The 14315-nt window shown below is 41.3% G+C and overlaps 1 protein-coding gene across 11 annotated transcripts in view; it reads left to right on the forward strand.

Moving 5' to 3' along the window:
• The window catches only part of LOC133631562 (dynein, cytoplasmic 1, intermediate chain 2a-like), a 35208-nt gene that overhangs the window by 15147 nt on the left and 5746 nt on the right, over positions 1–14315 (forward strand). For all 11 annotated transcript variants that reach the window (XM_062023880.1, XM_062023883.1, XM_062023881.1 and 8 more), the window contains 6 exons: positions 2363–2509; positions 2581–2694; positions 2762–2895; positions 5013–5157; positions 7065–7205; positions 7280–7405. In XM_062023880.1, coding sequence (XP_061879864.1) covers positions 2363–2509; positions 2581–2694; positions 2762–2895; positions 5013–5157; positions 7065–7205; positions 7280–7405 — 807 coding nt within the window. The remainder of the gene's footprint in view (positions 1–2362; positions 2510–2580; positions 2695–2761; positions 2896–5012; positions 5158–7064; positions 7206–7279; positions 7406–14315) is intronic.

Consider the following 14315-nt stretch of genomic DNA (forward strand, 5'->3'; position numbering starts at 1 on the left):
AGAGTGGCCAGACAGAAGCCATTTCTTCATAAAAAGTTTGCCAAAATGCACCTGAAATACTCTGACCATGAGAAACAAAAATGATATGGTCGGATGAAACAACAATTGAGTGGTGGCAGCATCATGATGTGGGATACTAGTCCGTATAGAGGGAAATATGAATGCATCAATGTACAGAGACATCCTGGATGAAAATCAACATTTCCCATCCAACCTGATAGAGCTTGAGAGGTGTGGCAATGAGGAATGGTTGAAAGTGTCCAAAGATAGGTGTGCCAACCTTGTGGCATCGTATTCCAAAAGACTTGAGGCTGTAATTGCTGCCAACAACAAAGTATTGAGCAAAGACTGTGAATACTTATGTACATGTGATTTTTTGAGTTTTTTTTATACATTTGCAAAGTAAAACAAAACATTTTCACATTATTATTATGTGGTATTGTGTGTAGAGTTTTAAGAACCAAAAATGAATGTATTCCATTTTGTATTGAGGCTGTAACAACAGAATGTGGAAAAAGGGAAGTTTTTCTGGATGCACTGTAGTCTACATCCAACCATGAAGTTCTTTAACACAACAAATACTGGTGCTTAGACTACATCCAACCATGAAGTTTTCTAACACAACAAATACTGGTGCTTAGTCTACATCCAACCATAAAGTCTTTAACACAACAAATACTGGTGTACAAACCCCGTTTCCATATGAGTTGGGAAATTGTGTTAGATGTAAATATAAACGGAATACAAAGATTTGCAAATCCTTTTCAACCCATATTCAGTTGAATATGCTACAAAGACAACATATTTGATGTTCAAACTCATAAACTTTATTTATTTTTTTTGCAAATAATAATTAACTTAGAATTTCATGGCTGCAACACGGGCCAAAGTAGTTGGGAAAGGGCATGTTCACCACTGTGTTACATGGCCTTTCCTTTTAACAACACTCAGTAAAGGTTTGGGAACTGAGGAGACACATTTTTAAAGCTTCTCAGGTGGAATTCTTTCCCATTCTTGCTTGATGTACAGCTTAAGTTGTTCAACAGTCCGGGGGTCTCCCTTGTGCTATTTTAGGCTTCATAATGCGCCACACATTTTCAATGGGAGACAGGTCTGTACTACAGGCAGGCCAGTCTAGTACCCGCACTCTTTTACTAAGAAGCCACGTTGATGTAACACGTGGCTTGGCATTGTCTTGCTGAAATAAGCAGGGGCGTCCATGGTAACGTTGCTTGGATGGCAACATATGTTGCTCCAAAAGCTGTATGTACCTTTCAGCATTAATGGTGCCTTCACAGATGTGTAAGTTACCCATGTCTTGGGCACTAATACACCCCCATACCATCACACATGCTGCCTTTTACACTTTGTGCCTATAACAATCCGGATGGTTCTTTTCCTCTTTGGTCCGGAGGACACGACGTCCACAGTTTCCAAAAACAATTTGAAATGTGGACTCGTCAGACCACAGAACACTTTTCCACTTTGTATCAGTCCATCTTAGATGAGCTCAGGCCCAGCGAAGCCGACGGCGTTTCTGGGTGTTGTTGATAAACGGTTTTTGCCTTGCATTGGAGAGTTTTAACTTGCACTTACAGATGTAGCGACCAACTGTAGTTACTGACAGTGGGTTTCTGAAGTGTTCCTGAGCCCATGTGGTGATATCCTTTACACACTGATGTGGCTTGTTGATGCAGTACAGCCTGAGGGATGGAAGGTCACGGGCTTAGCTGCTTACGTGCAGTGATTTCTCCAGATTCTCTGAACCCTTTGATGATATTACGGAGCGTAGATGGTGAAATCCCTAAATTCCTTGCAATAGCTGCTTGAGAAAGGTTTTTCTTAAACTGTTCAACAATTTGCTCAGGCATTTGTTGACAAAGTGGTGACCCTCGCCCCATCCTTGTTTGTGAATGACTGAGCATTTTATGGAATCTACTTTTATACCCAATCATGGCACCCACCTGTTCCCAATTTGCCTGCTCACCTGTGGGATGTTCCAAATAAGTGTTTGATGAGCATTCCTCAACTTTATCAGTATTTATTGCCACCTTTCCCAACTTCTTTGTCACGTGTTGCTGCCATCAAATTCTAAAGTTAATGATTATTTGCAACAAAAAAAATGTTTATGAGTTTGAACATCAAATATGTTGTCTTTGTAGTGCATTCAACTGAATATGGGTTGAAAATGATTTGCAAATCATTGTATTCCGTTTATATTTACATCTAACACCATTTCCCAACTCATATGGAAACGGGGTTTATACATTAGATTTAGTTGTGTTATGGTCTTCTTTCATTGAACTTAATAACACCTGAAATGAATGCTCAGTAAACCCAAATGTGACATGTTTGTGCTCAGTCAGAGGTGATGTCCGCCAGCTTTGCAAAGTTTCACCCCAACCTGGTGGTGGGCGGGACTTACTCAGGACAGATCGTCTTATGGGACAACCGCAGCAACAAGCGCACACCTGTCCAGAGAACTCCCCTGTCTGCAGCTGCACACACTGTAATGCACACACACACATATAAACACACACACACACACACAGAGTGAGACTGTCTCTCCTCCTGTGGCAGCACCCGGTCTACTGTGTGAACGTGGTGGGCACCCAGAACGCCAACAACCTGATCAGCATCTCCACAGATGGCAAGATGTGCTCGTGGAGCCTGGACATGTTGTCCCAGCCGCAGGTACTCCCAGCGCCCAGGTGAGTCCCACTCTTAACACGCCCTGTTGTAAGAGGCCCCGCCCCCACAGGACAGCCTGGAGCTGGTGTTCAAGCAGAGCAAGGCGGTGGCCGTCACCTCCATGGCCTTCCCCCTGGGTGACGTCAACAACTTTGTGGTGGGCAGCGAGGACGGCTCTGTGTACACCGCCTGCCGCCATGGAAGGTGAGTTCACAGCAGGGGGTTCTGATTCTTGGTGTGGCCTTTCAACCTTGCAAAGTATTCTTAGGGCTGTAAAGTTAACGCGATAACACGTTAACTACAGTAAGGCGGGCATCACTGAGGCGTTTGAGCATGTCAGTATTGTGTGTGTGTTCCAGTAAGGCGGGCATCACTGAGGTGTTTGAGCATGTCAGTATTGTGTGTGTGTTCCAGTAAGGCGGGCATCACTGAGGTGTTTGAGCATGTCAGTATTGTGTGTGTGTTCCAGTAAGGCGGGCATCACTGAGGTGTTTGAGCATGTCAGTATTGTGTGTGTGTTCCAGTAAGGCGGGCATCACTGAGGTGTTTGAGCATGTCAGTATTGTGTGTGTGTTCCAGTAAGGCGGGCATCACTGAGGTGTTTGAGCATGTCAGTATTGTGTGTGTGTTCCAGTAAGGCGGGCATCACTGAGGTGTTTGAGCATGTCAGTATTGTGTGTGTGTTCCAGTAAGGCGGCATCACTGAGGTGTTTGAGCATGTCAGTATTGTGTGTGTGTTCCAGTAAGGCGGCATCACTGAGGTGTTTGAGCATGTCAGTATTGTGTGTGTTCCAGTAAGGCGGCATCACTGAGGTGTTTGAGCATGTCAGTATTGTGTGTGTGTTCCAGTAAGGCGGGCATCACTGAGGTGTTTGAGCATGTCAGTATTGTGTGTGTGTTCCAGTAAGGCGGGCATCACTGAGGTGTTTGAGCATGTCAGTATTGTGTGTGTGTTCCAGTAAGGCGGGCATCACTGAGGTGTTTGAGCATGTCAGTATTGTGTGTGTGTTCCAGTAAGGCGGGCATCACTGAGGTGTTTGAGCATGTCAGTATTGTGTGTGTGTTCCAGTAAGGCGGGCATCACTGAGGTGTTTGAGCATGTCAGTATTGTGTGTGTGTTCCAGTAAGGCGGGCATCACTGAGGTGTTTGAGCATGTCAGTATTGTGTGTGTGTTCCAGTAAGGCGGGCATCACTGAGGTGTTTGAGCATGTCAGTATTGTGTGTGTGTTCCAGTAAGGCGGGCATCACTGAGGTGTTTGAGCATGTCAGTATTGTGTGTGTGTTCCAGTAAGGCGGGCATCACTGAGGTGTTTGAGCATGTCAGTATTGTGTGTGTGTTCCAGTAAGGCGGGCATCACTGAGGTGTTTGAGCATGTCAGTATTGTGTGTGTGTTCCAGTAAGGCGGCATCACTGAGGTGTTTGAGCATGTCAGTATTGTGTGTGTGTTCCAGTAAGGCGGCATCACTGAGGTGTTTGAGCATGTCAGTATTGTGTGTGTTCCAGTAAGGCGGCATCACTGAGGTGTTTGAGCATGTCAGTATTGTGTGTGTGTTCCAGTAAGGCGGGCATCACTGAGGTGTTTGAGCATGTCAGTATTGTGTGTGTGTTCCAGTAAGGCGGGCATCACTGAGGTGTTTGAGCATGTCAGTATTGTGTGTGTGTTCCAGTAAGGCGGGCATCACTGAGGTGTTTGAGCATGTCAGTATTGTGTGTGTGTTCCAGTAAGGCGGGCATCACTGAGGTGTTTGAGCATGTCAGTATTGTGTGTGTGTTCCAGTAAGGCGGCATCACTGAGGTGTTTGAGCATGTCAGTATTGTGTGTGTGTTCCAGTAAGGCGGGCATCACTGAGGTGTTTGAGCATGTCAGTATTGTGTGTGTGTTCCAGTAAGGCGGGCATCACTGAGGTGTTTGAGCATGTCAGTATTGTGTGTGTGTTCCAGTAAGGCGGGCATCACTGAGGTGTTTGAGTATGTCAGTATTGTGTGTGTTCCAGTAAGGCGGCATCACTGAGGTGTTTGAGCATGTCAGTATTGTGTGTGTGTTCCAGTAAGGCGGCATCACTGAGGTGTTTGAGCATGTCAGTATTGTGTGTGTTCCAGTAAGGCGGCATCACTGAGGTGTTTGAGCATGTCAGTATTGTGTGTGTGTTCCAGTAAGGCGGGCATCACTGAGGTGTTTGAGCATGTCAGTATTGTGTGTGTGTTCCAGTAAGGCGGGCATCACTGAGGTGTTTGAGCATGTCAGTATTGTGTGTGTGTTCCAGTAAGGCGGGCATCACTGAGGTGTTTGAGCATGTCAGTATTGTGTGTGTGTTCCAGTAAGGCGGGCATCACTGAGGTATTTGAGGGCCATCATGGTCCTGTGACAGGCCTGAGCTGTCATACTGCTGCAGGACCAGTGGACTTCTCCCATCTCTTCATCTCTGCTTCTTTCGACTGGACCGTCAAACTGTGGAGCACCAAGGTCAGACATTGACACACACACACACCACTTTGTGGACACTATTACCACACACACACACACCTTACATTGGATACTATTAACACACACACACCACTTTGTGGACACTATTAACACACACACACACCTTACATTGGATACTATTAACACACACACACACCTTACATTGGATACTATTAACACGCGCACACCTTACATTGGATACTATTAACAAACACACACCACTTACGTTGGATACTATTAACACACACACACCACTTTGTGGACACTATTAACACACACACCTTACATTGGATCCTATTAACACACACACACCACTTTGTGGACACTATTACCACACACACACCTTACATTGGATACTATTAACACACACACACACACCTTACATTGGATACTATTAACAAACACACACCACTTGCGTTGGATACTATTAACACACACATTGGATACTATTAACAAACACACACCAGTTACATTGGATACTATTAATACACACACACCACTTACATTGGATACTATTAACAAACACACACCAGTTACATTGGATACTATTAACAAACACACATTGGATATTATTAACAAACACACAGCACTTACATTGGATACTATCAACACACACACACCACTTACATTGGATACTATTAACAAACACACACCAGTTACATTGGATACTATTAATACACACACACCACTTACATTGGATACTATTAACAAACACACATTGGATATTATTAACAAACACACAGCACTTACATTGGATACTATCAACACACACACACCACTTACATTGGATACTATTAACAAACACACAGCACTTACATTGGATACTATTAACACACACACACACACATTGGATACTATTAACAAACACACACCAGTTACATTGGATACTATTAATACACACACACCACTTACATTGGATACTATTAACAAACACACATTGGATATTATTAACAAACACACAGCACTTACATTGGATACTATCAACACACACACACCACTTACATTGGATACTATTAACAAACACACAGCACTTACATTGGATACTATTAACAAACACACATTGGATATTATTAACAAACACACACCACTTACATTGGATACTATCAACACACACACCAAACACACATTGGATACTATTAACAAACACATTGGATACTATTAACAGACACACATTGGATACTATTAACACACACACACATTGGATACTATTAACAAACACACATTGGATATTATTAACAAACACACACCACTTACATTGGATACTATCAACACACACACCAAACACACATTGGATACTATTAACAAACACACACCACTTACATTGGATACTATCAACACACACACCAAACACACATTGGATACTATTAACAAACACACATTGGATACTATTAACAAACACACATTGGATACTATTAACAAACACACATTGGATACCATTAACACACACACACAGCAATGACATTGGATACTATTAACAAACACACATTGGATACTGTTAACACACACACACATTGGATACCATTAACACACACACACAGCAATGACATTGGATACTATTAACAAACACACATTGGATACTGTTAACAAACACACATTGGATAATATTAACACACACACACACATTGGATACCATTAACACACACACACAGCAATGACATTGGATACTATTAACAAACACACATTGGATACTGTTAACAAACACACATTGGATACTATTAACACACACACACATTGGATACCATTAACACACACACACAGCAATGACATTGGATACTATTAACAAACACACATTGGATACTGTTAACAAACACACATTGGATACTATTAACACACACACACACATTGGATACCATTAACACACACACACAGCAATGACATTGGATACTATTAACAAACCTGGGGTGCAGAGTACCCGCCCACTTTACTCCTTTGAGGACAGCTGTGACTACGTCTACGATGCCATGTGGTCTCCTACGCACCCTGCTCTGTTTGCCTGTGTGGACCTGGCTGGACGTCTGGACCTGTGGAACCTCAACAACGACACTGAGGTTCTCTCACCATGGAATGTAACACCTGTAGGAAATAAGAAGGTGTCTTGATGCAGTGATGTGGTCTTCCTCAGGTTCCCACTGCCAGTGTGTATGTGGAGGGGGCTCCAGCGCTGAACCGCGTGCGATGGGCTCACTCCGGAAAAGAGATCGCCACCGGAGACTCTGAGGGGCAAGTGCAGGTGTACGACGTGGGCGAGGTGAGGCGGCAGCCAGCAAATCATCCAACTCTAGGACAAACTATCATCCAACTCTAGGACAAACTATCATCCAACTCTAGGACAAACTATCATCCAATTCTAGGACAAACTATCATCCAACTCTAGGACAAACTATCATCCAACTCTAGGACAAACTATTATCCAACTCTAGGACAAACTATCATCCAACTCTAGGACAAACTATTATCCAACTCTAGGACAAACTATCATCCAACTCTAGGACAAACTATCATCCAACTCTAGGACAAACTATCATCCAACTCTAGGACAAACTATCATCCAACTCTAGGACAAACTATCATCCAACACTAGGACAAACTATCATCCAATTCTAGGACAAACTATCATCCAACTCTAGGACAAACTATCATCCAACTCTAGGACAAACTATCATACAATTCTAGGACAAACTATCATTCAACTCTAGGACAAACTATCATCCAACTCTAGGACAAACTATCATCCAACACTAGGACAAACTATCATCCAATTCTAGGACAAACTATCATCCAATTCTAGGACAAACTATCATCCAACTCTAGGACAAACTATCATCCAATTCTAGGACAAACTATCATCCAACTCTAGGATAAACTATCATCCAACTCTAGGACAAACTATCATCCAATTCTAGGACAAACTATCATCCAACTCTAGGACAAACTATCATCCAACTCTAGGACAAACTATCATCCAACACTAGGACAAACTATCATCCAATTCTAGGACAAACTATCATCCAACTCTAGGACAAACTATCATCCAACTCTAGGACAAACTATTATCCAACTCTAGGACAAACTATCATCCAACTCTAGGACAAACTATCATCCAACTCTAGGACAAACTATTATCCAACTCTAGGACAAACTATCATCCAACTCTAGGACAAACTATCATCCAATTCTAGGACAAACTATCATCCAACTCTAGGACAAACTATCATCCAACTCTAGGACAAACTATTATCCAACTCTAGGACAAACTATCATCAAATCATCCAACTCTAGGACAAACTATCATCAAATCATCCAACTCTAGGACAAACTATCATCCAACTCTAGAACAAACTATCATCCAACTCTAGGACAAACTATCATCAAATCATCCAACTCTAGGACAAACTATCATCCAACTCTAGGACAAACTATCATCCAACCCTAGGACAAACTATCATCCAACTCTAGGACAAACTATTATCCAACTCTAGGACAAACTATCATCCAACTCTAGGACAAACTATCATCCAACTCTAGGACAAACTATCATCCAACTCTAGGACAAACTATCATCCAATTCTAGGACAAACTATCATCCAACTCTAGGACAAACTATCATCCAACTCTAGGACAAACTATCATCCAACTCTAGGACAAACTATCATCCAATTCTAGGACAAACTATCATACAACTCTAGGACAAACTATCATCCAACTCTAGGACAAACTATCATCCAACTCTAGGACAAACTATCATCCAATTCTAGGACAAACTATCATCCAACTCTAGGACAAACTATCATCCAACTCTAGGACAAACTATCATCTAACTCTAGGACAAACTATCATCCAACTCTAGGACCAACTATTATCCAACTCTAGGACAAACTATCATCCAACTCTAGGACAAACTATCATCCAATTCTAGGACAAACTATCATCCAACTCTAGGACAAACTATCATCCAACTCTTGGACAAACTATCATCCAACACTAGGATAAACTATCATCCAACTCTAGGACAAACTATCATCCAACTCTAGGACAAACTATCATCCAACTCTAGGACAAACTATCATCCAACTCTAGGACAAACTATCATCCAATTCTAGGACAAACTATCATCCAACTCTAGGACAAACTATCATCCAACACTAGGACAAACTATCATCCAATTCTAGGACAAACTATCATCCAACTCTAGGACAAACTATCATCCAACTCTAGGACAAACTATCATCCAATTCTAGGACAAACTATCATCCAACTCTAGGACAAACTATCATCCAACTCTAGGACTAACTATCATCCAATTCTAGGACAAACTATCATCCAACTCTAGGACAAACTATCATCCAACTCTAGGACAAACTATCATCCAATTCTAGGACAAACTATCATCCAACTCTAGGACAAACTATCATCCAACTCTAGGACAAACTATTATCCAACTCTAGGACAAACTATCATCCAACACTAGGACAAACTATCATCCAACTCTAGGACAAACTATTATCCAACTCTAGGACAAACTATCATCCAACTCTAGGACAAACTATCATCCAATTCTAGGACAAACTATCATCCAACTCTAGGACAAACTATCATCCAACTCTAGGACAAACTATTATCCAACTCTAGGACAAACTATCATCAAATCATCCAACTCTAGGACAAACTATCATCAAATCATCCAACTCTAGGACAAACTATCATCCAACTCTAGAACAAACTATCATCCAACTCTAGGACAAACTATCATCAAATCATCCAACTCTAGGACAAACTATCATCCAACTCTAGAACAAACTATCATCCAACTCTAGGACAAACTATCATCCAACTCTAGGACAAACTATCATCCAACTCTAGGACAAACTATTATCCAACTCTAGGACAAACTATCATCCAACTCTAGGACAAACTATCATCAAATCATCCAACTCTAGGACAAACTATCATCCAACTCTAGAACAAACTATCATCCAACTCTAGGACAAACTATCATCAAATCATCCAACTCTAGGACAAACTATCATCCAACTCTAGAACAAACTATCATCCAACTCTAGGACAAACTATCATCCAACTCTAGGACAAACTATCATCCAACTCTAGGACAAACTATTATCCAACTCTAGGACAAACTATCATCAAATCATCCAACTCTAGGACAAACTATCATCAAATCATCCAACTCTAGGACAAACTATCATCCAACTCTAGGACAAACTATCATCCAATTCTAGGACAAACTATCATCCAACTCTAGGACAAACTATCATCCAACTCTAGGACAAACTATCATCCAACTCTAGGACAAACTATTATCCAACTCTAGGACAAACTATCATCCAACTCTAGGACAAACTATCATCCAACTCTAGGACAAACTATCATTAAATTCTAGGACAAACTATCATCCAACTCTAGGACAAACTATCATCCAACTCTAGGACAAACTATCATCCAACTCTAGGACAAACTATCATCCAACTCTAGGACAAACTATTATCCAACTCTAGGACAAACTATCATCCAACTCTAGGACAAACTATCATCTAACTCTAGGACAAACTATCATCCAACTCTAGGACAAACTATTATCCAACTCTAGGACAAACTATCATCCAACTCTAGGACAAACTATCATCCAACTCTAGGACAAACTATCATCCAACTCTAGGACAAACTATCATCAAATCATCCAACTCTAGGACAAACTATCATCCAACTCTAGAACAAACTATCATCCAACTCTAGGACAAACTATCATCAAATCATCCAACTCTAGGACAAACTATCATCCAACTCTAGGACAAACTATCATCCAACTCTAGGACAAACTATCATCCAACTCTAGGACAAACTATCATCCAACTCTAGGACAAACTATTATCCAACTCTAGGACAAACTATCATCCAACTCTAGGACAAACTATCATCCAACTCTAGGACAAACTATCATCCAACTCTAGGACAAACTATCATCCAATTCTAGGACAAACTATCATCCAACTCTAGGACAAACTATCATCCAACTCTAGGACAAACTATCATCCAACTCTAGGACAAACTATCATCCAACTCTAGGACAAACTATCATCCAACTCTAGGACAAACTATCATCCAACACTAGGACAAACTATCATCCAATTCTAGGACAAACTATCATCCAACTCTAGGACAAACTATCATCCAACTCTAGGACAAACTATCATCCAACTCTAGGACAAACTATCATCCAACTCTAGGACAAACTATTATCCAACTCTAGGACAAACTATCATCCAACTCTAGGACAAACTATCATCCAACTCTAGGACAAACTATCATCCAATTCTAGGACAAACTATCATCCAACTCTAGGACAAACTATCATCCAACTCTAGGACAAACTATCATCCAACTCTAGGACAAACTATCATCCAACACTAGGACAAACTATCATCCAATTCTAGGACAAACTATCATCCAACTCTAGGACAAACTATCATCCAACTCTAGGACAAACTATCATCCAACACTAGGACAAACTATCATCCAATTCTAGGACAAACTATCATCCAACTCTAGGACAAACTATCATCCAACTCTAGGACAAACTATCATCCAATTCTAGGACAAACTATCATCCAACTCTAGGACAAACTATCATCCAACTCTAGGACTAACTATCATCCAATTCTAGGACAAACTATCATCCAACTCTAGGACAAACTATCATCCAACTCTAGGACAAACTATCATCCAACTCTAGGACAAACTATCATCCAACTCTAGGACAAACTATCATCCAATTCTAGGACAAACTATCATCCAACTCTAGGACAAACTATCATCCAACTCTAGGACAAACTATTATCCAACTCTAGGACAAACTATCATCCAACACTAGGACAAACTATCATCCAACTCTAGGACAAACTATTATCCAACTCTAGGACAAACTATCATCCAACTCTAGGACAAACTATCATCCAATTCTAGGACAAACTATCATCCAACTCTAGGACAAACTATCATCCAACTCTAGGACAAACTATTATCCAACTCTAGGACAAACTATCATCAAATCATCCAACTCTAGGAAAAACTATCAACAAATCATCCAACTCTAGGACAAACTATCATCCAACCCTAGAACAAACTATCATCCAACTCTAGGACAAACTATCATCAAATCATCCAACTCTAGGACAAACTATCATCCAACTCTAGAACAAACTATCATCCAACTCTAGGACAAACTATCATCCAACTCTAGGACAAACTATCATCCAACTTTAGGACAAACTATTATCCAACTCTAGGACAAACTATCATCCAACTCTAGGACAAACTATCATCCAACTCTAGGACAAACTATCATCCAACTCTAGGACAAACTATCATCCAATTCTAGGACAAACTATCATCCAACTCTAGGACAAACTATCATCCAACTCTAGGACAAACTATCATCCAATTCTAGGACAAACTATCATCCAACTCTAGGACAAACTATCATCCAACTCTAGGACAAACTATCATCCAATTCTAGGACAAACTATCATCCAACTCTAGGACAAACATTCATCCAACTCTAGGACAAACTATCATCTAACTCTAGGACAAACTATCATCCAACTCTAGGACAAACTATTATCCAACTCTAGGACAAACTATCATCCAACTCTAGGACAAACTATCATCCAACTCTAGGACAAACTATCATTCAATTCTAGGACAAACTATCATCCAACTCTAGGACAAACTATCATCCAACTCTAGGACAAACTATCATCCAACTCTAGGACAAACTATCATCCAACTCTAGGACAAACTATTATCCAACTCTAGGACAAACTATCATCCAACTCTAGGACAAACTATCATCTAACTCTAGGACAAACTATCATCCAACTCTAGGACAAACTATTATCCAACTCTAGGACAAACTATCATCCAACTCTAGGACAAACTATCATCCAACTCTAGGACAAACTATCATCCAACTCTAGGACAAACTATCATCCAATTCTAGGACAAACTATCATCCAACTCTAGGACAAACTATTATCCAACTCTAGGACAAACTATTATCCAACTCTAGGACAAACTATCATCCAACTCTAGGACAAACTATCATCTAACTCTAGGACAAACTATCATCCAACTCTAGGACAAACTATCATCCAACTCTAGGACAAACTATTATCCAACTCTAGGACAAACTATCATCCAACTCTAGGACAAACTATCATCCAACTCTAGGACAAACTATCATCAAATCATCCAACTCTAGGACAAACTATTGCCAAAAGTATTTGGCCACCTGCCTTGACTCACATTTGAAGTTGAAGTGCCATCCCAGTCCTAACCCATAGGGGTCAATATGATGTTGCAGCTATTACAGCTTCAACTCTTCTGGGAAGGCTGTCCACAAGGTTGTGGAGTGTGTTTATATCTTCTGGGAAGGCTGTCCACAAGGTTGTGGAGGGTGTTTATATCTTCTGGGAAGGCTGTCCACAAGGTTGTGGAGGGTGTTTATATCTTCTGGGAAGGCTGTCCACAAGGTTGTGGAGTGTGTTTATATCTTCTGGGAAGGCTGTCCACAAGGTTGTGGAGTGTGTTTATATCTTCTGGGAAGGCTGTCCACAAGGTTGCAGAGTGTCTTTATATCTTCTGGGAAGGCTGTCCACAAGGTTGCAGGGTGTGTTTATATCTTCTGGGAAGGCTGTCCACAAGGTTGCGGAGTGTGTTTATATCTTCTGGGAAGGCTGTCCACAAGGTTGCGGAGTGTGTTTATATCTTCTGGGAAGGCTGTCCACAAGGTTGTGGAGTGTGTTTATATCTTCTGGGAAGGCTGTCCACAAGGTTGTGGAGTGTGTTTATATCTTCTGGGAAGGCTGTCCACAAGGTTGTGGAGTGTGTTTATATCTTCTGGGAAGGCTGTCCACAAGGTTGCAGGGTGTGTTTATATCTTCTGGGAAGGCTGTCCACAAGGTTGCAGGGTGTGTTTATATCTTCTGGGAAGGTTGTCCACAAGGTTGTGGAGTGTGTTTATATCTTCTGGGAAGGCTGTCCACAAGGTTGTGGAGTGTGTTTATATCTTCTGGGAAGGCTGTCCACAAGGTTGTGGAGTGTGTTTATATCTTCTGGGAAGGCTGTCCACAAGGTTGTGGAGT

Source organism: Entelurus aequoreus, linkage group LG16 (assembly GCF_033978785.1).
Source record: "Entelurus aequoreus isolate RoL-2023_Sb linkage group LG16, RoL_Eaeq_v1.1, whole genome shotgun sequence".
Lineage (NCBI taxonomy): Eukaryota > Metazoa > Chordata > Actinopteri > Syngnathiformes > Syngnathidae > Entelurus > Entelurus aequoreus.